The sequence below is a fragment of the Pteropus medius genome, unplaced genomic scaffold (genome assembly GCF_902729225.1).
Source record: "Pteropus medius unplaced genomic scaffold, Ma_sr-lr_union100, whole genome shotgun sequence".
In the NCBI taxonomy this organism is placed as follows: domain Eukaryota; kingdom Metazoa; phylum Chordata; class Mammalia; order Chiroptera; family Pteropodidae; genus Pteropus; species Pteropus medius.
The window spans coordinates 1,092,847-1,117,000 of record NW_024342475.1 but is presented as its reverse complement, the minus strand read 5'-3'; the positions used below and the strand labels follow the sequence as shown (position 1 = coordinate 1,117,000).

Below are 24,154 nucleotides of genomic sequence, written 5' to 3'. Positions count from 1 at the left end.
CCCCAGCAAGCTTCCTCCCCAGCTGGGGGTACGGGGGTTTGGGAGCCCCGCACCCACCACACGGACAACAATGAGGCCAGGTAAAGGGAATTAAATAACTTTTGAATTTATTTCATTAGAGAACAAAACAAGCAGCATCGCAGCTTGAGCCCTCGTCCCCCACACTCCTGCCTAATGTCGGTAGTGGGGGCTTCGGGATCTGGACCTTGAGCGCCTGGAGAGAGAGGGGAGGGCCCTGTGAGGGTGGGGCAGGGCTGCGGGACCACAGGAGCCCTGCCCTGTGCACACATACACACGTGCACCAACATGCCTGGGGACCGCGGGGCTGCAGTGGTCGGGAGTCAGCTGCCGAGGGAGGGAGTGAAGGAGGTATGAGGGAGGAGGTAGCTCCGAAAACTGTAAAGTGCAAGGTGGGGGAAGAGGAACCCACCAGGCCCTCCCACAGGACAGTGATTCCCAGGGACCCTGCTCACCTTCGAGAAGAGCTGTATTCTCGGCCTGGAATGAGAGGAGGGGGTGAGGACACAGCAATTGCCCAGGGCCCAGGAGTGGCTCCGGGGCTGGACCTCTGATGTGTCTCCAGCTGAGGCCAGACAGGCGCGTCCGGCACGTCCACTGTGGGACTGCAATCTGTGCCCCCCGCCCACACCAATGTGCCGGAAACGGGTGATTCTTCTAATTCCTGCAAGTCCCTTGTGACGGAGACAACGCTACGTGCCTGTGCACTTACGGTCTTGAATTTTATTTTAATTTACAGAAGACTAACGTGAAAAAGTACCACGTTTTTTTGTGACTGGTTTTGACATCGCTTCTTTTTTTAAAGCCCCAGAGCCTCCACCCAGCTCTTCCAACCCAGCGGCCAGGAGGACACTCACTGTAACGGGGGGAGGGCGAGCGGCTCTGCCGGCTGTACTGGCGTTCCCATTCTTCTCTCTCCTTCTCTCGGCGTTCCCGCTCCCTGCACGGGCAAGGGGAGGCAACCCAGGACGGCTGAGCGTGCAGCCCACAACACTGAACTCCAAGGCCAGCCCCAGTGCAAGAGCAAACCATCTTCACTGGGAAATGAGGCAGTCTGCCCAGAGGGGGTGCTGCTGGGCAGAGGCGGGACCACAGTCTCAGTCAGCCTTGCTACGAAAGGCTCGCCAAACAGACAGGAGGGCTGGGTGGGTGGATCATTTCCTGTCCCACTCAGGGCGCAGGCAGCGAGCAGAGGGGCTTACGCCAATTAACATGAGCACTTAATCGTCAGACTAGAATTTGCAACCCCACAGGTGACATTTACTGGGGATCTTCTCCTGGCCCTGACCTGGCTGAGATAGGACAACTATTGCATTCCCATTTTGAAGCTGAGCAAACTAAGGCTCGGGAGAAAGGCCCACAGCTGGTGGGTGGCGGAGGTGGGATGAGAACCCAGGTCTGACTGACCATGACACCGAGTTGCTGGGCACTCTGCCCAGCTGCCGATGGAAGCGTGCAGCATCCCTCGGAAGCACAACACACGAAGCGCATGCAATAAACTGACAACAATGACTCAGAGCAGTGGGGTCGGGCACCAGGCCTTCCTACACCCTAGAGCGGGATCCCACCGAGACATGTGCATCATTACGTCTCCCGTCTCCCCACAGAGGAAGGAATCCCGCTCAGAGGGGTTAAGTAGCTCGTCCAAGGACTTACAACAAGTACGGGTGCAACCAGAAAAGAGTAACAGCTGACACAGTCCCATCACTGACTCCCCTCCTTGCCAACACGAAGTACTACGGTGTCCAGTATGGCCCTGGGAGGACTGAGGCCTTATGGGCACAAATCCCCAAGCTATCCTGTGAGGTCAGCACCGAGAGGACTAGTGCCCCCCACCCAGGGCCACACAGTGAGAGACAGAGCTGGCACTGGACCCCAAGTTTGTCTGCCCTAGGCTCCGAGCCACTCGGCTCCGCAGAGGAAGATACGAGATGATGAGACAAGCAGAATGCAGACGAAAGAAGCCGTCTCCCAGCACTGGGCCGGACTGGCCACGGGGCTGGCTAGAGACCGACCCTTCAACTAACAGAGCGCCACCTCAGTGTTCTAGAGGCTGAGCACCCAGCAAGAGGCCAGCAGCTGGATCTGACACCTCAGTGGGGACCCCAACAATAATCAAAAACACAGGTGGGGGTTAGTGCTTCAAGGCAAAGATAGCAGGGCTGGAAAACGGAGTGTTTTCAGGTGCTACTCCAGACAGAATGGCCAGTGGAGTGACAGACGGGACCGGGTAGGGGTCCGCGCCAAGAGAACAGCAATGTATGCTGGAGGCTGGCGGAGCAGAGAGGAGTACGCTGGGGGTGGAGAGAGGAAACTGAGGCCCAGAGGGGGCTCCGACTTTTCCACTCGGGGCTCCGCCAGCGCTCTAGCTCAGAGCTGGGTGGTGGGGAACGAGGCGGGTGGGGGGATGGCCCAGAAGCAGGTAGCCGTGGCCCCGATACAGGCGGCGGGGACCAGCTTACTTCATACGGATCTTGCGGGCCATGGCGCGAAGCTCGTCTTCCCGCTCCTGTGGCAGAGGCGGCAGTGAAGGGGCGGTGAGGGCTGGCCCGGCTGGCACCCTGGCACCCCACCCGAGCCCCACCCCTCACTCCGCCCTGACCTGACGCTCATGTTCCTGCTGTATCATCTTCTCCTGAGCGGCCTTCTTATCCGCCTTGACTGCGGGGAGGGAGGATCACGGTGACTGAGGGGGACCCACAAGAGTCCCCACTTCCGTGTGGAAGCCGTGCTCTGAGCACCAGAGTGCCTGCCTCCTGAGGCCCACGGCGCAGAGGCAGCAGAGCGACGGGCGTTCCCACTCCTCCCCAAGGCCAGGCTGGAAGGAAGCGGGGCTTGGAAGAACTGAGGGACAGATGGGGAGACGTACACTGCCTGTTCAGTGCCTTCTGCATCCTCAGCTTCAGCTTCTCCTGCGGCGTCAGCTTGGGCTGGGGAAGGGGGAGAAGAGGCGGGAGAGCGGGTGGGTGTCCCGGAGCTCCCACGACCCACCTCATCCATGAGCCTGGGACTTGTGGGGGCATGTGGGGAGGGACAGGCTGTGGACACCCACCACGAGGGTGGGGAGGCCCAGGGACAGAGGGAGCCCAGTAGACAGTGAGGAGGGGAGGCAGACATGGATCTCGTGGGATAGAGCCCCCCACCCCCGCCGGTCCCCCTCAATTCCCGGGGCTGGATCTCCCGGCCCACCCGGGCCCCCCTGCAGGCCCACCGGGCCCAGCTCTCGGGCACTGCTGCTGGCGGGAGTTAGACGGGCGAGTTCCAAATTCTTACTGACTTTGGCAGCTCCTGTCTCTTTACCAGCGGCAGGTTCGGTCCTGGAAGGAGGGAAAGACAGCTGCCATCTCAGACCCCGCACATTCAGAAACTCAAGGTCATGGGCCTGCGACACCCCCAGGGAGGCACCCTGTCGCTCTCAGATCCCTCAGTACAGGGCTGTGTCCCCCTCAGACCTCCTTCGAAAAGACGACAACGAAAACCATCCCCCACCTGCGGCTGACAACCCTCTCTCCCCAGCCCTGCCTCTGCTCACTTTTTCAGCTTCTCGCCCACAGCAGGGGACGCTGCTGGCCTGGTCAGCTTCTCCCTTGCGGGTGACGGCGAGTGACTCTGGCTATGGCTGCGACTGCGGCTCTGGCTGGGGCTGCGACTGCGGCTCTGGCTGGGGCTGCGGCTCTGAGTCAGGCTGCGACTGCGGGACGGGCTGAGGGACCAGCTGCTGCGGCTGCGGCTGCTGCTGTGGTGCCGGGGGCCCCGGCCGCCCCGTCTGTACCGGTCCCCTGAGCGGGAGCGGCTCCTGGGGGCACGGCGGGGCAGGAGAGACGCTGTGAGGCTCCAGGGACCCCATTCGCACACCCCCCCGCCGGCTCTGAATTTTCAGCCCCCCTTCAAAGCCCTGTGGTTGGTTCCAGTGTGACCCCACTTCCCTCTAGCTCCTTTCCTGCAGAAACCCCCCAGCTGCTCCCTGGCCTTACTCAGTCTAAACTCAGACCACCCTCTGATAAACCACCCTGAAACTCACTCATTACCCATCCACCCAGCTCCCTGGGAGGTGATCTCTGGGAGGGCAGGACCTGGCTGGTTGGCTCCGTACTTTTCACACGGTCCCCAGCTCTGGGTGCTCAAGAGGTGTGACCTCATCTACGCCCTCACCACCTCCTCCCCTTGCTGGGGCCCAGAGTCTCACACCAGTGGGGATCAGTTGCCCCATCAGGCTGCAACGCAGACCCACAGGATCTAGCCTGGGGACAAGCAGCCCTGTCCTCTCTCTGTTCGAGACCCTGGGGCTCCTCCGCTAGGGCTCCCCTGAAGGCTGGCATTCAAGATGTGACCAGACTCCCGTCCCCGGCCTTTCTCCTGTCATCGCCTCAAGTCCGCCTATAGTGACTGACCTGGAAACCAAATCTAGCGTCCCCCGCCCCCGGTTCTGTTGGGGCTGTCCTGGGTTTTTACAAATTTCAAATTTACAGACACTGTTGAGAAAATGCGAGCTGCCCTTTAAAAATCTAGACTCTCAACCTCTCTTGAAAAACCAGAAGTTGAGCAACACCAGGCCTGGCACCAAGCAGCCAATGACCGGTCGGATAGGACGTGTGCCCTCCCGTTCACCAGGGCCCCCCTGGCCCTTCCATTCTGCCTGCCAGGTCCTGCAGGCAGCTAACACTGAAACACACACAGCAATAACACAGGTGACAAGGCTGACAACATCCCTTGTCAAGTGCTAGAGCGCGAGCACTAAGCTTATGTGGATTTGCTTGTCAGACCTTTACAACAACTCGAGGACAACACTGATCTCTCTTTCTCAGGAGAAAATAAGGCCCCGAAAAGTCACTAGCAGGGCCAGAATCTACACCTGGGCAGTTGCTCCGCAGTCCACGCACTCAACCACAGAGCCGAGCTGAGCCGCCTGCCCGCAAGCAGCCCTGATCCCACCGGGGAAGCGGACAGGCAGGAGAAGTGTTTCTGTCCAAGATGCTCTTTCCTGCCCCGCCTGCAGCGCTCCAGGCAAATCCTGCCCCCCCACCCCCCGCCACCCCGCGAAGGGCTGCCTTGATTTTTCTGGCTCCCTCTCCCCAGAGTGCCCCTGCCCTAAAGGCCAGGCCCTGCTGCAAACCACAGGACACTCGAGTGGCCACACACTTCTCCATCCTCAGCCTAGAAACTCCCTGTGAGAAGAGCAGCTGTTTCCTGTCCCCACGGTGTCCCTGAGCATGGTGGCTGTGCTCCACCCACGTCACCACACTCAGAAGTCCCTCAGAGCAGGCGCGCCTCCCCTGCGAACCAAACACTTCCTGGTCTCGCTGACCTGGGGCCCCAGGCCCCCCCAGGCCCCTCGTCCCCCGCGCACAGGAGGCCACGCATACCTGCTTCTGCGCCGGGGCCCGTACCCGCCGCGCCGGGCGGGCGAGCGGGAGTAGCGATGTCCGTCTCGGGAGCCTCCGGCTGAGTGCCGGCGGCCGCGGCTGCGGGACCGAGAATAGCGCCGGGAGCGGGAGCGGGAGCGGGACCAGGAGCGGGAGCGGGAGCGTGCGTGGCGGCCAGAGCGGTAGTAACCTCCACCCCGACGAGAACGGGAGGTGGAGCGGGAGCTGGAGCGGGAGCTGGATGTCCTCGAGGCAGAGGAGGAGGAAGAGGAGGAGGAGGAGCGGCGGCTGCAGGCAGGGCACGCGGGCCAGTCAGCACTGGCCTGGGCCGCGGCCCCCACCCGGCCCCGGCCCCCCCCCACGGTGGCAGGGGTGTAGGGTGGGCGCCGTGAGCGTTACCGACCGGGCACTGGCATTACGTCCCGGTGCGGGGCCGCCGGGCTGGGGGGGTGCGGGGAGCTTCCCTGGGGCCCCTGACGCGGCTGCCGCCGCCGCTGCCGCCGCGGCCTCCTCGTCACTGCCCCCAAAACTGGTGATGAACGTGATCTTCTCCTCTCGGCCCGGGCTCGGCGAGCGGGAGCGGGAGCGGGACTCGGAGCTGGATTCCGAGGGCGACCTGCAGGGCAGGGGGACACTCAGTCACCAGGCTCCTCGAGCCTGTCTCCCAGCCAAGGACATGCACCGCAGAGCGGCAGAAATGAGGTATGGCACCAAACACCCATGAACAGAGCCAGGCTGTACGGGGATTTGACGCATGACCAGGCAGCCTTTCTGAGACAGCCAGGACAGAGAGGGACGGCGAACGGTGCCGACTTCACTGGGCTGGGGAAAGGGCGGCAATGGGCTACGTGTGGAACACTGACCAATTTCTCAATATATACACCAAGCTGGGGGTAAAAAGCACGTTCTCAGATATTAAGTGTGGCACAATGCCTTTTTTGTAAAAGAGCCTGACAAGCTTCCCACCCACATGTTTGAGCCAGACCTCTCCTCAACAGGTACATGTACCTCGCCTACCCTATCCACCCGAGAACCCCTGGGCAGGTCCCTCCCGCTCCATTTTCAAGAGGGAAATGGGTCAGACTGAGGTCTGTCCACACTTAAAGCCCCTCCTCAGCCACTGCCACATCCAGGAGACACACGTGTGCGTGGCTGGGCCACCTGTCTCTATTAGTTCTGTTACTTCTGGGAGTTCAGATGAAAGAGTCTTTGATTTCTTTTTTTTTTCAGTCTTTTGATTTCTAATTCAAGCCTTTCTGCCTTTGTTGATCATTTTTAACACAAGACTCCATTATGCTTAAATCAGAAAATTTCAGACCCACAGCTGACACCAGGTGCCAAGACCCTTCAGAACACGTCACCCTGTCTGTGAGCTGATGGTGTTCTACAGGGTGGAGCCCCCGCCTCTCATCACCACCCTCCATTGCGGGGGTTTCCTGGCTGTTGTTCTGTGGGCTCTTGGGGAACTCACCGTTTATAGGGGTCGTAGGTGGGGCTGTCTCGGCGGGCATAGCTATGGAGAAAGGAAAGGGGTGGGACGAGTGAGGACTTGCGACCTGAGCCGGCATGAAATTGGGCCCAGCCACCCAACTGGGAGTCCAAAGTCAGGCAACAGGCATAGTGAGGAGGGGGCTGCTGGCCAGGTTATGGGCCCGGCCCGGCCCCTCCCCCTACCCGCCCCAGGTCTGTCCCAAGCCTGAACATCAGCCCCAACCCCAAATAACGTCCCAGACACACCTTGACCCTGAGCGACAAGGACTTTAGTGGCTCTGTTCTTGCTTGGCCTCCAGGCCCCTGATTGAGAGCATCCCCCCTCCCACTCCACGCCCCTGGTTCTGCTAACTGGGCCCAGGCTTATTAATGAAGACGATGATGATATTAGAAAAACATGTCTTAGCTGACACTTGCCCAGGGTCACATAGCTCGTAAAGGAGCCAGGATTCCAACCCAAGCCATGTGGCCCCAAGCCCGTGCGTGCTTTTCTGCACTACACTGACCTGCTCCTCTGTGGTGATGATAATGACAGTAAGAACCAGTGTGAATCTTTAAAGAACACTTTCCAGACCCCACACCAAAACCTGAACCCACAACAGGTTGTTTAAGCCTCACAGCCACCCTCCATCACCCTCCTGGAACAAAGGAGATGCGGCAAGAAGAGGCCTTGGGCCGCCTGGCCTAAGAGGCGGGCTTTCCACGCCACACCAGCCTGCCTCATCCAAACCTTCCTGAGACTTCAATGAGGGCACTGGCACAGCCCCTCTCCTGGGAGGTGACAGTGCCCCTTTTCCAAAGGAGGAAGCTGAAGCTGGAGGAAGGAAGTCACCTGTCCAAACTCTGGCAGTGAGGAAGCAGCCAAGCAGCCTGTACTCCTTGAGTCTTCCAGCCGCCTCCCACTGGCATCTGGAGAGCCTTCTAGGGGTCCCGAGGCCAGCAGAGTGAATGGCTGGCGGGGCAAGGTGTCCCCACGTGCCTCAAGGCCATGTCTACCTCTAAACCTTCCCCATTCACTGCCCCACTAGGACTCTCTGCAAGCCACAGCCTACTCCCACAGTCTTCCTGAGCCCTAGCCACCCCCTCAGAGCCCAGACTGACGTCGGCAGGGCTGGGGCAGGGTGAGGGAGCAGCGGGGAATGACCCAACCTACCTGGGCGGGCTGATCTTGCGGCCCCTCAGCCGCTTCTCCCGGAACTCCCTCCGCTGCCGCCGGGAGCGCCGGCCCTGGAGTGGGGTGAGAACCTGGCAGGTGAGGGGCATGCCCTCCCTGAGGCACACTCCTGCCCCCTATCCTGGCCGCCCAGCCCTCACCGAGTACATGGCCTTCTCCTCCTCCAGGGCCTTGGCATGTTTGATGGCCTCCGCCTCTTCCTTGTCTTTCCGGAGCATCCTGCAGAGGGATGAGGGTTATGAGGGAGAAGGGGACAGGCCACAGGCAGAGTCACTGTAGCAGGTGAGGGACCCCATGCCACCCTGGGGCGTCTCACTCATTCAGCACTATAACTGGGCACCTACTGCATGCCAGGTGCTATTTTAGGTTTTGGGGATTCAGTATTGACAGAAAAAAAAAAAAAAAAAAGAAAGAAAAAAATCCTCATCTCCACGGACTTACATTCTGAAAAGACACACAATGACCACGAGAATGGGACACATATTATGTCAGATGGTGAAAACCTTCATGGGAAAATCAATCACGGAAGGGGGACAGGAAGTACCAGGGAACAGGCAGAAGCTGCAGCAGCTTTCGACAGGGAGAGCAGGGAAGCCACAGAGAAAGTGACAGCCGAGGAGGAACCTGGGGAGTAAGCTGCGCAGACGCCGACAGAGCCAACAGCACACAGAGTGGCCCAGAGGTTGGGTGGGGCCTCGACACTTAGGAGTCAAAGGTCATGGACATGAAGGCTGGGCAGGGAGGACCATACAGGTGAGACCTCACGGTCATGGTGAGGACGCTGGCTGCTACTGAGTGAGGTGGGAACCACGGAGGGTTCTGAGCAGAGGGTGCTGTGTTCAGACTCGGGATTATTCAGATTCCGACTCACAGCCCAGTTAGTTGGGACCTGCAAAGGGTGATCTCTATGATCTGCAACAGGTGTGGCACAGGCAGAAGCTCAAACAGCCAAGTGCAAGGCAATGACCCAGTGAACAAAGCCTCTCCACTAGAGGGTGCTGTCCACCAGGCCCAGAAACCCTGGGAGCTTCATCGGGTCAGATGGACACAGGTCCTGCAGAGTTGGGTGAGGCCTCAGTTTCTACCTGGGTAAAGCCAGGTTACAAGGACCCGGCCCACAAGCTCAGGAGCCTGAATGTGTCAAGCCTTTGGTGCAGGGCCAGGCACACGAGTACTCAGGAACGGGGTGGCTGTTAGTACCAAGGGTAAGACCAGAGATGCCAGGTCCAGCATGGGTAGGGGTGTCGCCCGAGGCCTCACCTGACAAAGTCGCCATCAGCCATGCCATAGGTCGTGGCCTGTTTGTTAAGATCTGCCACCTGCTCCTGGTTCAGTTCGTCCACATCCACCTCCACGTCTGCACCAAGAGAAAGGCTGTCAGGGGTCGAAGCCGAGCCAGAGGAGGGGGAATAGGGGTAGTACCCCGGGAGGTGGGGACGGGGGCCGCCCACCGGACGGGAGGCCTCAGGAGGGAGGGCACGAGTCAGCTCATCTCAGCGTCCCCAGCCCGGCACAGGGCTTGGCCAGGAGTGGACATAATAAATGGTGGGGGTGGGGGTGGGCAGGTGATGTGACAGATGAGGGCCCGAGCAAGCCGTGGAATGGATGAGCAAGATGTGTGGAGGGAGTGAGGGAGGAGGGAGGAGTGACCGGGGGACTGACAGGGTAGGTGGAGGCAGAGGTGTGGGTCACGAGCGTTTAGGAGCTGGATGCACGATGTGGAAATGGAAGTGGGCCGGATGCTTCCCACATGGGCAGGTCACCGGCCGGCTGAGAGTGCTGGGGGGAGGGGGCGAGGGAGACGATGCATGGTGGGATCGACAGGTACTGAGGCAGGCAAACGGCAGGGTGGGTGAGGGATGGCTCCGTAACTGGACCAACGCTTGTTTTCGAGAAGAGAGAAAGGGGAGGGAGAGACAGAGGCTGACCCAAGCAGAAGAGATCGGAGCCAGAACCTAGGTGGGGACAGTCTCATAAAGCGGTGTCCTAGAAACGAGAAAGGAGAGCGCAAGGGAGCGGGAGCACATGGTGAGACAGGGAGGACAGCAGGGGCTGGCGGGCCCTGGAGCAGGGGAGGGAGAGACGGGGCTCATGAGCACTAGGCACCCCACAGAGGGTGAGGGACGAGACACGAAAACGATGCCCAGGGACTGCGGGGGTGGGGAGGGCAGAGAGGGGACCCCACCGATGTCGGGGATGACCTCATCTTCATCCGAGTTGCTCTCCTCCTCAGCTGGGGACTCCTCCTCCTCTGGCTTCTCCGCCACCTTCTCCACCTCGGCCACTGTGCTGTCCTCGTAGGTGTAGCCAATGGAAGCCTTCTTCTCCGCCAGCCTGGGACGGGGGAGCCCATGAGCCGCGGCAGTGCCCAGGGGTGAGGACGCTGCACACCAGCCCTCGAGGTCCACGGCGGCACGGCGAGCGTCTCGCCTCGAGGCCCTAGTCCTTGTCGTATGCTCCCTCAGCCTGGACCCCGTGAGCCCCTCCCAGCAGCTTCTCCGCCTTCCTCCAGGCCCAGCTCCAGTGCCATCTCTCATGAAGCCCTCCCTTAGGTGGGGCCGAGCCCCGTCCCGAACGCTGCAGCCCAACCCGTGTTGGGGCCTTACTGTTGGTGACAGGTCAGTCTCCCTCCACCTGACTGAGTCCCATGAGAGCAGGACCCAGAGTTATCTTGGGTTACACTGTGGCTAAGCTTTGCCCACAAAGCTTAGCATGGTATGGAGGCCTAGTGCGTGTCTGCTGCTGAATGTGGTCAACACTCCCTGATGCGCCCCCCGTGCCAGCCTCGTCCTGAAAGTGGGCTCGTGGATAAGGACCAGTTGCGCCCGTGAAAACTCTTCCAGGGACAGAAGCAGCAAGCATCGGTTTCGCAAAGGGGCAAGGCTTGTTGGCAGCAGGAGAGAGCCCGGTATCCAGGATGATGTGGACCCGGTGGGACGCAGCTACGGGGAAGGCCACCCCGGGGGAGAGGCACAGCACGTGCGAAGGCAGCGGGAGACCAGACACAGCCAGACGGGGTGGGGAGAGAAGCGAGACGGCCTGCCTGCTGCTCCTCCCAGGCGGCAGCAGGGGCTCTCCCCTCTCCCCTACCCCGCCACTCCACAGAGGACACAGCCCTGAGGAGCCCCCTCCAGAGTGACATCAGCTGCTGCTGGCCGGAAGCTTACTGCACAGCAGGCAGAGGACAAGCCTTTTACAGCCCCGTCTCCTGCAGTCCTCATCACTCCAGGCAGAGGGGCACCTCGAAGGCCCAGAGGGATGGACCCGCAGGCGGGATTTGAACCCAGGCCTGTCTCTCCACAGGGCCTGCTCTAACAGCGCCTCCCACCACTCTGCAGGCTGGAAACACGGCCGCGGGTCTGCGGCGAACCTCTCCCCTCCAGTGCTGCTCCCTCCTCTAAACATTCGCTACTGTGCGCCAAACCCTGGCCCGGGCGCTGGAGAGACCCAGACAGACAGGACGATGAGGCCGCGCCCTGATGGGGCTCAGGTCCTCCCGCCTCCCCGACGCGCACCGGGCCCTACGCCCCGACTCACTTCTTCTTCTCGTCTTCACTGGGTCTCTGGAGGCCTCCATACAACTCATCGATATAGATCTGGTACAGGCACTGCTCCTCTGAGACTGCGGCAAGGCAAGAAGCACATGGGTCACAGGGGGCCAGGGACACTGGGACTTCCAGGGGGACACGAGAATGCAGTGGGGGATAGGAGGGCAGGGACAACCCAAGCCCGGCCAGGAGCAGAGTCCCCGATTTCCAGATGATCACGAATTGTGTGTGGTGAGGACTCAGCATTTGCAGGAGGGCCCTGGCTACAGCACCGACTCGCTATGCGACCCTGGTCACGGGCGTCACTGCGCTGTGCCTCGCTTTTCTTTTCTAGAAAGTGGTACCACCAGCAGAGTGAGCGCTTGGTCCCTGGGCACCGCCTCCCTGACGCCCGCCGGGCCCTAGGGCACTGCTGTTTTACCACTGTTGGGGGGCCTCTGGCCGGACCCTTCAGAACTATAAACCTATCCTGAGCAGTGGATGTCACCTGGACCCTGATGGGCCACTCCACTGTGTGTCCCTCTGTGGTTCGGTTTAAATTAAGTCTGGTTTGGAGCCATCGGAGCTCTCGTTCACCCATAACACCGACATTGGGGGGCTCAGCAATACACAAGAGCCTTCCCTGATCTTACCCCTGACTCACTGTGGGTCCCTGAGCAAGGCCCCTTTCCTCTATGGGTCCTGGCTTCTGTAAAGCGAGCCTGGAGGGGACACAGCCAACCCTGCTGGCTCCAGCAGCTGTCCCGGTTTCCGGAGTGTACGAAGGCCCAGAGGAGAGGCCCCGCTGCCTCTCCTCACACGAGCTGCCTCCCTCTTCCTGCTCCGGCCACGCGGGTCGGCCCTCTGGTCCTCCAGGTGCTGCCTCCTGTCCCCCACAGGGCTCTTCCCCGCTCTGCCCCAACCTGGAATCCTGCAGCCTACCTCACGGCCAGGGAGCCACCCATGCTTCACTGACCCCGGCTCGGCCGAGCACCTCCGAGTACAGCACCCCATTTGCCCTAACACCTGCTGCTTTAGCTTGTCAGATGCCCACTTTCATGACTACGTAAATACTGCTCTCTCCCCCACTAGACCCCGATCCCAAAATAGCCCCCACACCCCATAGGTGCTCAGGAATTGTGGGAATAAATGAACAAAGACAGAGTGAGAGACAAGATGAAGGGAAACCCTGGCTTCATACCCAGAGTGTGGGTGGCCCTGGGTAAAGGCAAAAACCACAACGGTACCAATGACGAATTTCCTTGATTCTAGGCCTCGCTGATGGCTAAAATTTGGGCAATCTCTGGTTTCAGAGATGCTAAACCGTCTATCTCAGGAACAAAGACACACAGGAACAACGAACCCACAGGGAGATCTGACTGCCAGGCTCCGTGCCGGGGGTTTACACACCCCTCGCTGAGCCGTCACACCCACCCTGTGGGACAGAACCCGTCACTGTCTGTCACCCTTTTCCAGGAAGAGACCAAGACCCGCCGGGCTAAGGGACTCGTGCGGCCCCTCAACTCCACAAGGAAAAACCCTGGGAAGGGAAAGCTCGAGGTCTTCTCAAGAAAGCTGGTTCTCAGGGCGAGCCCTCAGGAGGCAGCGCTGCTCCAGGGCAGAGCGAGACACAGCTCCCCAACCCGAGCCTCGCCGACCTTGGCTGTAAAATGGGCGCCCTTCCAACCTTGCTGGGTGCCCGTGTAGACGTAGTGAGATGATACACAAAAAAGCCCAGTCTGCCAGGGCCGAACCTCCCTGGGCAAGCCCGGAGTGGGGGAGTCTGTCTCCCAGAGCCTCTGTTTTCTCATTGGAAGTGAGAACGGTGCTGGCTTCGCAAACTGTCTAACTCTGTCTAAATAACTGTTTAAAACAAAGAGCAATTTCCTCTTCAGAACTGACATTCTGATCCATGCAGGTAGGAGAAATACACGAAGGGAAAAAATGGGGTTTTGCAATTTTCTCCAGTTTTTTAGAGAAAAAAAGAGTCAGAGGGCCTGGGTTGTGGAAGTGACCTCAGCAAGACCATCTAGTTCAGCAGACGTCGCCTGCACTGATTCCAGAGCCAGACGCCCCAAGGGGGACAGAGCTGGGATCACACCCAGGGCCCCTTGGTGGAAAGCACTGGGAGAACACCTTTCCCAAACTTTTCCAGGCCTTCTAGTCTCCAGACGCCCCCAAACAAACCCGTGCACCCCGGATCACTCACTGCCGGCGAAGTCGTTCTGCACCAGGCCTCGGTAGCGCTCGTAGTTACATTTCCGCTCATCCGACTCCTGCTCTGGGGAGCTGTGGCAGAGGTCAAGGTCTTGAGATCAGAGGGAGAGGGCAGAGGCCACCCCAAGCCAGCAGGAGGGGGGATGAGGGGTCCGGCTTAGGCTGGGGGACTGTGGGCGGGGGGACTGACTGCACACCTCCTTCCTGTCCAGGAAGGTGGTAGGTGGGCAAAAGCTTGGGAGAGAAGAGGCGCTGCTGGCTCGGACTCCCCGCCTGGCAACCCCGTGGGGAGGAAGCTTACATGGTGGTGAGAAGTGGGGGTGTGTAGTCGGGGATGTGGTCCAGGTGGGCACGAACGTCAAAGCGGTCAATCATGTTGTTGGTGTCCCCCTGCCAGGGCATCCTGAAGTGGGAAGCAAGGAGCTTAGGGTCCTCACGGCTCAGGACACACAGCGCCTGTTCCCTGCCCCCTTGGGCTTGGGAGCCTGGACCTCAGCCACTTCGTATCCCCATGCCACGGCCCCTACCTCTCAGTCCCTCGTGCCGCAAACTCACCTGAATAGGGGCCTGAGTAGGGCCCTCAGAACCAAACAAGAGCGGGGAACCTGAACCCTGGCCCCAGCCCCTCTAAGTCCTCCAATCACCACTGCACCCTGGGGCCTCTATCCTAACATTTGTTGGCTCTTCTTAGCTGGTGACTGTCACACTCCCATACAGGCCAAGCCTTGCCAACTTGAGTCCCCAGAGGTCTGTTCATACCCCAGGTCCCTTCTGACCCCAACCCTCAGTCTCAGACACTACCCGGGCTCCCAAACTCAGTCTTACATGTTAACAGGACTCTCTGCAGCCAGGGCAACTGCAGAATCCAGGTGTACCTTGCAAGCTCGGCCATGCACCTGCAGGAACTGGGCTGGGTCCTTCTTCTGCAGGGACAGAGGCCGAAGGTCACCTCGTAACTGAATTCCAAACCTTGCCACCCCCACACAACCAAGATCAGCAGCGAGCTCACCTCTGATGTCAAGTTCACTCAGAGGTAAACCACCTGCACAGGGGTGACAGGATGGCAGCACTAACGAGGACACCCAGCCTCTGGGGACAAGGGAAGGGTTTCCCCTCAAGGTGGTGGTAAGAGGCGCTGAGCTCTGGCCCTATCTTCTGCACAGCCAGTACCAACACCTCCCTCCCTAAAATATTACCCCCCAACTCCTCACCGCCCCCACCCCAGGGCCACTCATTCAGAGCCAGGTGTGAGCGCTTTGGCCTGAACCAGCCTCCAAGACACCAGGACGGACAAGCTCGATGACAAGATGGTCAGTGTCATTACTCATCAGGGAAATACTAATCAGAACCACAGACACCACTCCACACTCACCAGGATGGCTAAAATGAAAAGGATGAACAATCACAAGTATTGAAAAAAATGTGGAAAACTAGGTTCTTCAAAAAATTAAACATTTATTAACCAAGGTCACCCCAATAAATTTAATTTAAAAAAAAACAGAGTAAGAAGAGAGAGGTCAGGGAAGATGGCCGACTAGCAAAAAGCAGGGTTCGTCTCCTTCCAGACCGCACTGAAATTCCAACCAAACTGCAAAATAACCAGCACAGAGAATCAACTCAAGTCCAGCTGATCATAACACCTACATCTGATAATATTAAGGAGCCACGTCGAAGCCGATATATCTCCTCAAGCAAGGGAAACAAAAGGAAAAATAAACGAATGGGACTTCATCAAACTAAAAAGTTTTTGTACAGCAAAGGAAACCATCAGCAAAACAGACAGACAACCGCCTGGGAGAAGATATTCGCTGATGGTACATCTAATAAGGGGTTCAGATCCAAAATTTAGAAAGAACTTATACAACTCAACAACAAAAAAACAAACGATCTAATTAAAAAATGGGCAGAAGACCTGAATAGGTACTTCTCCAAAGAGGAAATACAGATGGCTAACAGACATGTGAAAAGATGCTCAAGGTCGCTAATCATCAGAGAAATGCAAATTAAAACCACAATGATATCACCTCACACCTATCAGAATGGCTATCATCGATAAATCGAAAAATAGCAAGTATTGGTGAGGATGCAGAGGAAAGGGAACCCTCATTCATACACGGTTGGTGGGATTGCAAATTGGTGCAGCCACTATGGAAAACAGTATGGAGGTTTCTCAAAAAATTAAAAATGGATCTACCTTTTGACCCAGCAATTGCACTTCTGGGTATTTATCCAAAGAAAACCAAAACAATTCGTAAAGATCTATGCACTCCAATATTCATGGCAGCACAATTTACAATAGCCAAGATATGGAAGCAACCTAAGTGCCCATCAACAGACAATTGGATAAAGAAATTATGGTTCATATATACGATGGAATATTACTCAGCCATCAAAAAAATGAAATCCTACCATTTGCAACGACATGGATGAACCTAGAGGTGATTATGCTGAGTGAAATAAGTCAGACAGAGAAAGGTTAAACACCATATGATTTCACTTATATGTGGAATCTAAGGAACAAAAAGAACAAACTAATCAAAAACAAACTCACAAATATAGGGGACAATTTGGCGACAGAGGGGAGGGAGGTTGGGGGGCTAGGAGAATGGGGTGAAGGGTTAAAGAAGGACAAATCAGTAGTTGACAGTCGGGCAGGAGGACAGGGAGCACAGCACAGGGAATGCAGTCAGCATTAATACGATGGCTAAGTGGAGGGCCGGGGAGGGAGGGAGCAACTGGCGGAATCGTTTTATGAACAATACAGATGTCTAACCAATGTACTGTACAGTTGAAACTAATTTAAATAAATAAATTTACTTTTCTAAAAAAAGTTAAACAAAGAATGGCCATATGACCCAGCAATTCCATTCCTAGGCAGATACCCAAAAGAACTGAAAATGTACTCAAATACTTGTATACAAACGTTCATAGCGCCACTCACAATAGCCAGGTGGACACGATCCAAATGGCCACCAGCAGATGACAGATAAAATGTGGTGCATCTAGACAATCTCATTTGGCAATAGAAAAGAGTAAAGCACTGACATGCTAAAACATGGATGAACCTCAAGAACGTTACGCTAGGTGGGCACAAAAGGCCAGACACCGCACCATCCCGTCTATGTGAACAGACAGAAGAGGCGAATCCACAGAGACAGAACGCACAGTAGTGGTTGCCCAGGGCTGGGAAGTCTGGGGAGGGGAAGGGGGATGACTGACTGCTAATGGGTACAGGGTTCCTTTTTGAGGTCATGACATTTTCTAAAATTAGACTGTGGTGATGGTTGCACAACCCCGTGAATCTACTGAAAACCACTGAACTGCACACGTGAAATGAGTGAATTGTGTGGCATGTGAATAAGATTTCAAAACAGTTAAAAAAAAAAAAAAGGTTACACAAGACGAGGAGAACATCCCCGAGTCTACGCCCCTCAGGCCCTGAGCCCTCCTGTGGGGTCACAATACCCAGGCACCACTCACCCTTGGGAAAAGAGACAACCCAGCAGCAGCAGCTCCTCGCCAAGAGCCCAGCATGCCGGGCTGCGCCAGAGGACCCCACATCAGAGGACCATGAGAGCCACGGGAGAGCTAGCCACTAAGTCCTGGCTGAGCTTCGGAACGCCTCCCCACCGCCCCGCCTCCCCACCGCCCCACTCCTCACCACCTCCCCGCTCCCGCCAGCATTGCCTCCTGGGACCACATCTGCGCCTCCTCTAGGGCTCCCGGCTGCCACCCTCACACTCTGCAGTCCCTTCTCCACGCACGCCAGGGGCTTCTGCCAAAGCCGACGAGGCGGCGTCCCTCTGCTCAGAGCCATGCCTCGCCTCCCCCGGCCTGCGCCATTCCTCACACACACCAGGCCTGGCCGTGCTCCACGCAGGACCTCGGCGCCTGCTCTGCCCTCGGCTGGAAACCCTCCTGCTCATGGCTTCACTTTTTCACATCTCCTTCTAGAAGCCTTTCCTGTCAACTCTAAATAGCTCACCCCACAACCCCTCATTTCCTCTATCTCCTTGACCCCCTTGTTTGCCTCAAAGCACCCACCACCACCCAATTTTATCCCTCACGTTCACTGATCACCCGTCTCCCATACTAGAACGTCACTTCCACCAGGTAGGGACCTCTTGGTCCTATCTCCAGCGCCTTGAACAGGCCTGGCCTCGTGGCAGGCGCTCAGCAGCACTCCTCACTGGCAGATGAGGAGATTGAACCCCCACAGGACAAACCCTCAGCATCGGGGTTCCACGATGCCGCACCTCCTCCCTGTCTCCATCTCCCGGTCGGCAGAGCAGCAGCACCTGCCAGCGCAAGGAGATGAGCAGTAGCCACAGCCAGTATCGCACTGCTGTCTAGCCTGCACCCACTGGGTGCCGGGCGCTGGGCCGTCACAAGGCTCGTTTCACACCTGAAGAAGGGGAGCGGGGCGCACCCAAGACCACAGGGGCTGGCAGGGATGGCACCGCTGGAATCTAACTCCTCACCCTGCACCTCACCTGCCTCCCTCATTTCCTCCGCTACACAGTTCCTCAGCCCTGTGACAGCTGCTGACCAAATCTAAGGCCAAGACTCCCTCATACCCCTGAGGCTGCTCCAGGCTGAAAGTCCAGTTCCCGCAGCCAAGACTCATGGGACACTGTTTACAGGATGGACTTTGGCGGGTATGGGGAAGTCACAGGAAGTGCCGGCACCACAGAAAGGAAAAAAGCACTGGGCTGGGAGCAAAAACCTGAATCCAGAGCCTGGCTCAGCTGGAAGCTTCTGGAAAAGTCAAAGAACTGTTCTAAAACCAGGCATTGAACCAAGTGTTTGGTGTATATTTTCTCAAACATCTCTACCATGGGGAAAAAAGTGCTACTCTTGTCCCCATGTTCCGGATGAGGAAACTGAGGCCCACTTGCTTGAGATCACATCGGTAATAAGCAGATCTAGGATCTGAACCCAAATGGGCCTGACTCCAAAATCCACTCCCTTTTTTAAGAGTAACTTTCTGTATTGACATAAAATTTGCCATCTTAACCATTTTAAAGTGTACAGTACTAGCAGCTGCAACTAGATGCACCTTGTCGTATAAGAGATTTCTAGAACTTTTTCATCTTGCAAAGCTGACACTGTACCCACTAAACACTCCCCTTTCCCCTCCCGCGGCCCCTGGCGACCGCCGTTCTGGTTTCTCTAAGGGCCTGACTACTTTGGGAACCTCACTCATGTGAATCTTGCAGTATGTCTTTTCACGACTGGTTTATTTCCCTGGTATAATGTCCTCGCAGTTCCTCTGTGTTGTAGCATGTAACAGGATTTCCTTCCTTTTTATAACACTCTGATATATGTAGACACATTTCCTCTATCCATTCATCAGTGAACATCTTGGCTATGGTGAATAACACTGCAATGAACATGGTGTACAGATATCTCTGCAAGATCTAAAATCTGTTCTTAACCACTGGACTATTTTGCCTCCGGGATCAGATGGGGACAGAGGAGTTAGTTCATGGAGTCTGTCGTTCATTCATTCAACTGTTAAGCAGGCATCTACTATGTGTAGGCCCTGTGCTAGGGCCATGGCAGTGACCGAGCCCCGGCCCTGCCCTCACGGCTCACAGTCTAGTGTGGGGGACAGACCTGTCCCACGGTGATGACCTAGAGTGGCAGCACTAAGATGGCAGAGTCCAGGAGATGCCTGCCTCAGCTGGAGGGGCGGGGGGCTCTGCCTTGGGGCTTTCTGCAGGAGGAGACGGCTGAGCTGAGACCTGTTTACTTCCCACTTTCACATGGACGGGGAATTGTCTCTTTATGCAAACTGCTGATTAAAGAAGAAGGCTGACGAGGACGAGCGTAGGATGAAACCAAGATCCGCTAAGGAGAGAACAGACACCAAGGACACACCCACTGGGCCTGCCACAACCTACCTCTTCTACCTCGGCTTCTCCCCCACTGGCCCACAGCCTCCTCCCTCAGCCCGAGGATGAGATAAGAGACCCGTGGGAGCAGCCCATCCCCTCCTCGAAGCAGCCATCTGCGACTGCCCAGCCACTGCCACCATTCACAGCCTGGTGGCTCGGATCTGAATGCTGATCACGTACATGTACTGGGACAATGGCTGCTTGTACAGGCCTGCACCGCAAAGCACCCCACAGACACTGTCCTTGTTCTTGACGCTCTTCCCTGTCACCCCCAGTGAGAGGGACTGGTCACCACCACTGTTCGAGGGGAAAACAGAGCTGCGGGGGCTCCCCGCTAACAAGGAGGACAGTCTGGGGTTCCAGGCCTTCAGAGTGACCCGACTCCAGCCTTCTTTCCTCACGGCACCCACCGACCTGGACACAAATCCCAGCTCTACCTGACAACAACTTCAGCAACGAGAGCTAGCGTTTACTGAGGAAGCTGCCCTACACAGGCCCACGCTCAGTGGTGTACATGCCCAATCTCACTGAATACGCCAACGGCCCTGTGACAGAACTGCTCTTGTCCCCCAACTTGTGGCAGACCAGTAACTGGCAACCAACATCCCTCCCGCTTCTCCAATAGCCATAGGACTCCTGATATATCTGGCGCAAGGCCACCCAGCCTCTTAGCTTTTCTTGCAGCAGTATGTGACCAGAGGACTACTTTCTGGGCCGTGGGACACGAGTAGAAATGTCATGTGCAAACATCTAGAAACTTAACAACTGGCATGAGCACTCCGGTCCCCTTTTCCTCCCTTCTTCCTCCCCCTGGATGGAATGAAGCCATGAGGGCTACAGCTTGAGCAGCCCTCTGAGACCTTGAGACAGCACTGAGAAGAGAAGCCATGCACAGCGGGACACCAAACGGCCCCTGAGCAAACTGGCTACCTCTGGGCTCCTGTGTGGAGAAGGAGATCGACTGCTATTTTGTTTAGGCCGGTGATGTTTTAGGTTTCTGTGTTCACAGGTGAAACTGATTCTACAGGCTACATCACTTCACACACAGAAGAGGCAACCTGGCTCAGGAAGACAGTCACTCGCCCAAGGTCACACTGTTAAGTGGAATTGCTAGAATTTGAACCCAGAACCCTATGACTCCAAACTCTAAGGACCTAACCATATTGGCATCCCACCTACTGGCCGTGTCACCCTGCACAAGTTGCTGCACCTCTCTGAACTTGTCTCTGCAACAGGAAGCCCAGGTGAAGAGCTAAGAGCAGTGAGAACGCCAGCTCCGCCCACTTGCTATGTGACCGCGAATGTCTGGGCCTCAGCTTGCCCATCTGTAACATGGAGATAATAAGAGCCACCTCCTAGGCTGGGGTGAGGGTTTGAAGAAGCGGAGACGCACGTCAAGAGCTCAGCACAGTGGTTAACACATAATCGCTCAATACCATTAGCCATTATTATCAGCATCACCTTCAGCAAAGGGATCAATATCAACCTCTCAGACCTGCTGAAGGACTAGAAAGAATGTGCCAAAGCAGCAGGCACTGGGTCATGGCAGCTACTCATTCCTGAGCACTGCTGGGGCCTCGACTATGACCAACAGACCCACGCCCTCCTCTCGTGGTCACGTTATACTTATTCTGACACCACCATACGGGCTCTCCCTCCAGCCTAGTGGTTCCTTCGTGGGTAACAGAAGGCAAGTGGAGCTCTCAGAGATTCCTCCCCTGGGATTACAGCAGCCTCTGTCTCATGGGTGACTATGGGGAGTCAATGAAATCATGCATCTAAAGCTCTTCTCACAGAGCCTGGTGCCTGAAAGGGTCAATCAAAGGGTAACTGCTATTGTTAATACTGTTTTAGTGCATCTATTCTTTCAAATCATACTCACTGGGCCAAGTTTGAGACGCAAATGTGACCCAAATACATCCAGTCCCCGGTCTTACAGAGTTGGCTATGTGTGTTAAATTCCGCAAAGGGAAAAAGACAGGAAACTATGACAGCACTTAGAGGGACACCTAACTGAGTGATAGGAATGAGAGAAGATTTCCCTAAGGACTGAGATCTGACAGAATAAGCAGGAGTTAAACACGTACGGGGTAGCTCACGCACACGCTCTGTGGCTGGAGAGAGCTATGTAATTCTGGGAGGTAAATTTATGCTCTTTACACATTTTGTGCTAGAGAAAGTTGCCTAGGTAGTGCGGAGGCCAGATGGCTTGAGCAAAGGAATGAAGCAGGGTGGCGTGAGTCTGGAGGAGGACGAAAGCCAGATCAGCAGGGCCTGGAAGGCTGTGTTGAGGAACGTGGGGTTCCTCTCAAAGGCACTGGGGAGCCACGGAGGAGTTCTGAGCAAAGGAAAGCCAATGTCAGCTAGGTGCTTTAGAAAGACCTCCCTGGCCCCTCTGAGGGTGGGTTGGAAAGGGCAAGACCAGGGGACCAGGGGACCAGGGAGGAGGATGGGGCAGCGATGCAGCAGCAAGTGGGAATGTCTCTGTCAATATCATCTAACGGAACTAATTTTGTACAAATATGCCACTTCAAGCCGGGGCCTCAAGGAAAAGTTGGAGTTAAACAGGTGAGAGAAAACATCACGGGCACAATGCCCTGTGGTGGCAAAGATGCCAAAAAAAAAAAAAAAAAAGACACTGGAGCTACAAGGATGAAGCTGAGTGGCCAACAGAGGCTAGACCACAAGGGCCTTTTAGGTCACAGGATGAAGTTCAGTGTCCTCTCCAAAAGCAACTGAAACATCAAAGCAACACACAGGAGAAGGAAGTGGCCCAGTTCACTTAATGAATATTGATGGCATTCCCTGGGGGTGCCAAGGTAAACCTTCAAGAATGGCTGAGCTCTCCTAGGCACTGCGAATACAGCCATAAGCATGACGACATTCTGGAGGTGGCCAGTCTGATGCGTGGACCGCTGAGTATTGCGAAGGCCTTCCTCCTTCCTGCTAACACCAGCTGTGCTCTGAGGCTACACCAAACAACATGGTATGCGCTAACAGAAGGCAGCAGGTTTTTACCAATGATTATGGTGTAGAAATGACTGAGCATTCTCCTGAAGAAACCGGGCTCTTGGCATATTTCCAAACCCAAATTTCACCAGGAGGACTGGGGCCCCACCTTCCAGGGGAGCTCCCACCCCAGATTAAAGGCTAGTTACTCACGATCTTTTCATAGTACTCCCGCCTCCGCTCTGCCCTCTTCTTGTAGTCAACCATCATGCCTCGAAGCTTCCGCTCATGCTTCCGAGCTTCGTGCCACATCGTGGAGAGGCCAAGCCTGAAGCCTCACCCTGGGGGTTGAGGACAGAGGAGTATCAGATGGGCTGTAAAAACCATATGGGCAGAAAAAAACATATGGGCAGAATCAAAGTCGCCTAACAAGCTGATCCTAAACGCCAGCTTCTGGGAGAGCAAGCGAGGCTGCAGAACTGTGCACCAGATGCTCAGGTACATCCCTGACAACTCTGGGCATTCTGAAGCGCCTTTCCTCAGGTGATTCTAGAGTGAGAATCCATCCCTGGGGAAAAAAGTGTCCTGGGTTCAAGGAGCCGGAATCAAGGATGAAAGGTTTTGGAATGGGAGGAGCAAGTGTCTGAAGTAAGGTCTGGACGCAGACCTTGAGCAGCTAGGGCCGGAGCTCAAGGGAGGGGGAGGAGCTGAAATGGCTCCCACCAGGGGCCATCCGTGAGGAAGCGGATGGGTTGCAGGGGGATTAAGGCAGGTGGAAGACGTGAAAGATTTTATGGGAACACAGTAGTGGTACGGAGGTGGGGGTCGAGGGCAGGTGAAGGGCGTGGATAGAGCAACGGCAACATGGGAGAGGAACATGGGGAAGTGCTATAGGATAGACAGAGCGCAGCTGAGGAGGTCTGTAAAGGAATCTGAATACTGGGAGCAGGGGAAGGGAGCGAAAAAGGAATAGAAGGCTAAGGGAAGGAGAACTGGCAGACAGGAGGAAGTGGGATTGGGATTTAGAGGCAAAGCTCACTGGATTAGGGCCAGAAACCAAAGGAGTCATATTAAACTCGAGACCCGTCTAAGCCCTGAAGGAGTTAGGGCTGGTTTTTTGACAAGGGGGCGGGACCTGTGGCCAGTGGCGGGGTCAGACGCCGCGAGTTGGGGCCCACGGCGGGTGCAGGGGTGCGGCCTGAGGCCCGGCAGGCCCGAGGAGGTGCGGAGTAGGCGGCCCTCAGGGCCGGGGCCGAGCAAAGGCTCACAGAAGCCCGGGGAGGTGCTGAGGCAAGGGCAAAGCTGGGCTGACGCCACCCAAAGTCCGGGAGGTCGGGGCCTGCCGCCTGCACTCACCGGCTCGTCGCCGCCTGCCTCCGCTGCGCTCGCGCGCGGCCCGCACCGGAAGCGGAAGTGGGAGGCCGCGCGAAGGGAGAGGGGCGAGGCGGGGCAGAGCGCGCTTTCGTAACGTGAGGGGCGGGGCCCGGAGGGAGGGCGGGGCCCGGAGGGAGGGCG

General features: G+C 56.8%; 1 protein-coding gene across 4 annotated transcripts; it reads right to left on the bottom strand.

The window, feature by feature from the left end:
- Positions 1 to 81: 81 nt before the first annotated feature.
- On the bottom strand, positions 82 to 24,078 carry CLASRP (CLK4 associating serine/arginine rich protein). 4 transcript variants are annotated; one of them, XR_005653579.1, is made up of 21 exons: positions 23,996 to 24,078; positions 22,853 to 22,980; positions 14,616 to 14,713; positions 14,092 to 14,193; positions 13,783 to 13,862; positions 11,584 to 11,668; positions 10,232 to 10,380; positions 9,307 to 9,403; positions 8,187 to 8,265; positions 8,026 to 8,099; positions 6,853 to 6,894; positions 5,785 to 5,997; positions 5,382 to 5,669; positions 3,551 to 3,814; positions 3,292 to 3,335; positions 2,888 to 2,948; positions 2,621 to 2,679; positions 2,481 to 2,527; positions 876 to 958; positions 474 to 498; positions 82 to 214 (listed from the first exon to the last, which is right to left on the bottom strand). XR_005653579.1 is itself a non-coding variant. In XM_039866177.1 (21 exons), exons 2-21 carry the CDS (start codon positions 22,949 to 22,951, stop codon positions 172 to 174), a joined length of 2,028 nt encoding a protein of 675 aa, XP_039722111.1. In that variant the 5' UTR covers positions 22,952 to 22,980; positions 23,996 to 24,078; the 3' UTR covers positions 86 to 171. The 4 variants fall into 4 exon arrangements, 3 of the variants coding, with proteins under 3 accessions (XP_039722111.1, XP_039722112.1, XP_039722113.1); XM_039866177.1 differs by having other exon boundaries at positions 86 to 214; positions 3,296 to 3,335; XM_039866178.1 differs by having other exon boundaries at positions 86 to 214; positions 3,296 to 3,335; positions 22,853 to 23,013; positions 23,996 to 24,055.
- Positions 24,079 to 24,154: the final 76 nt, after the last annotated feature.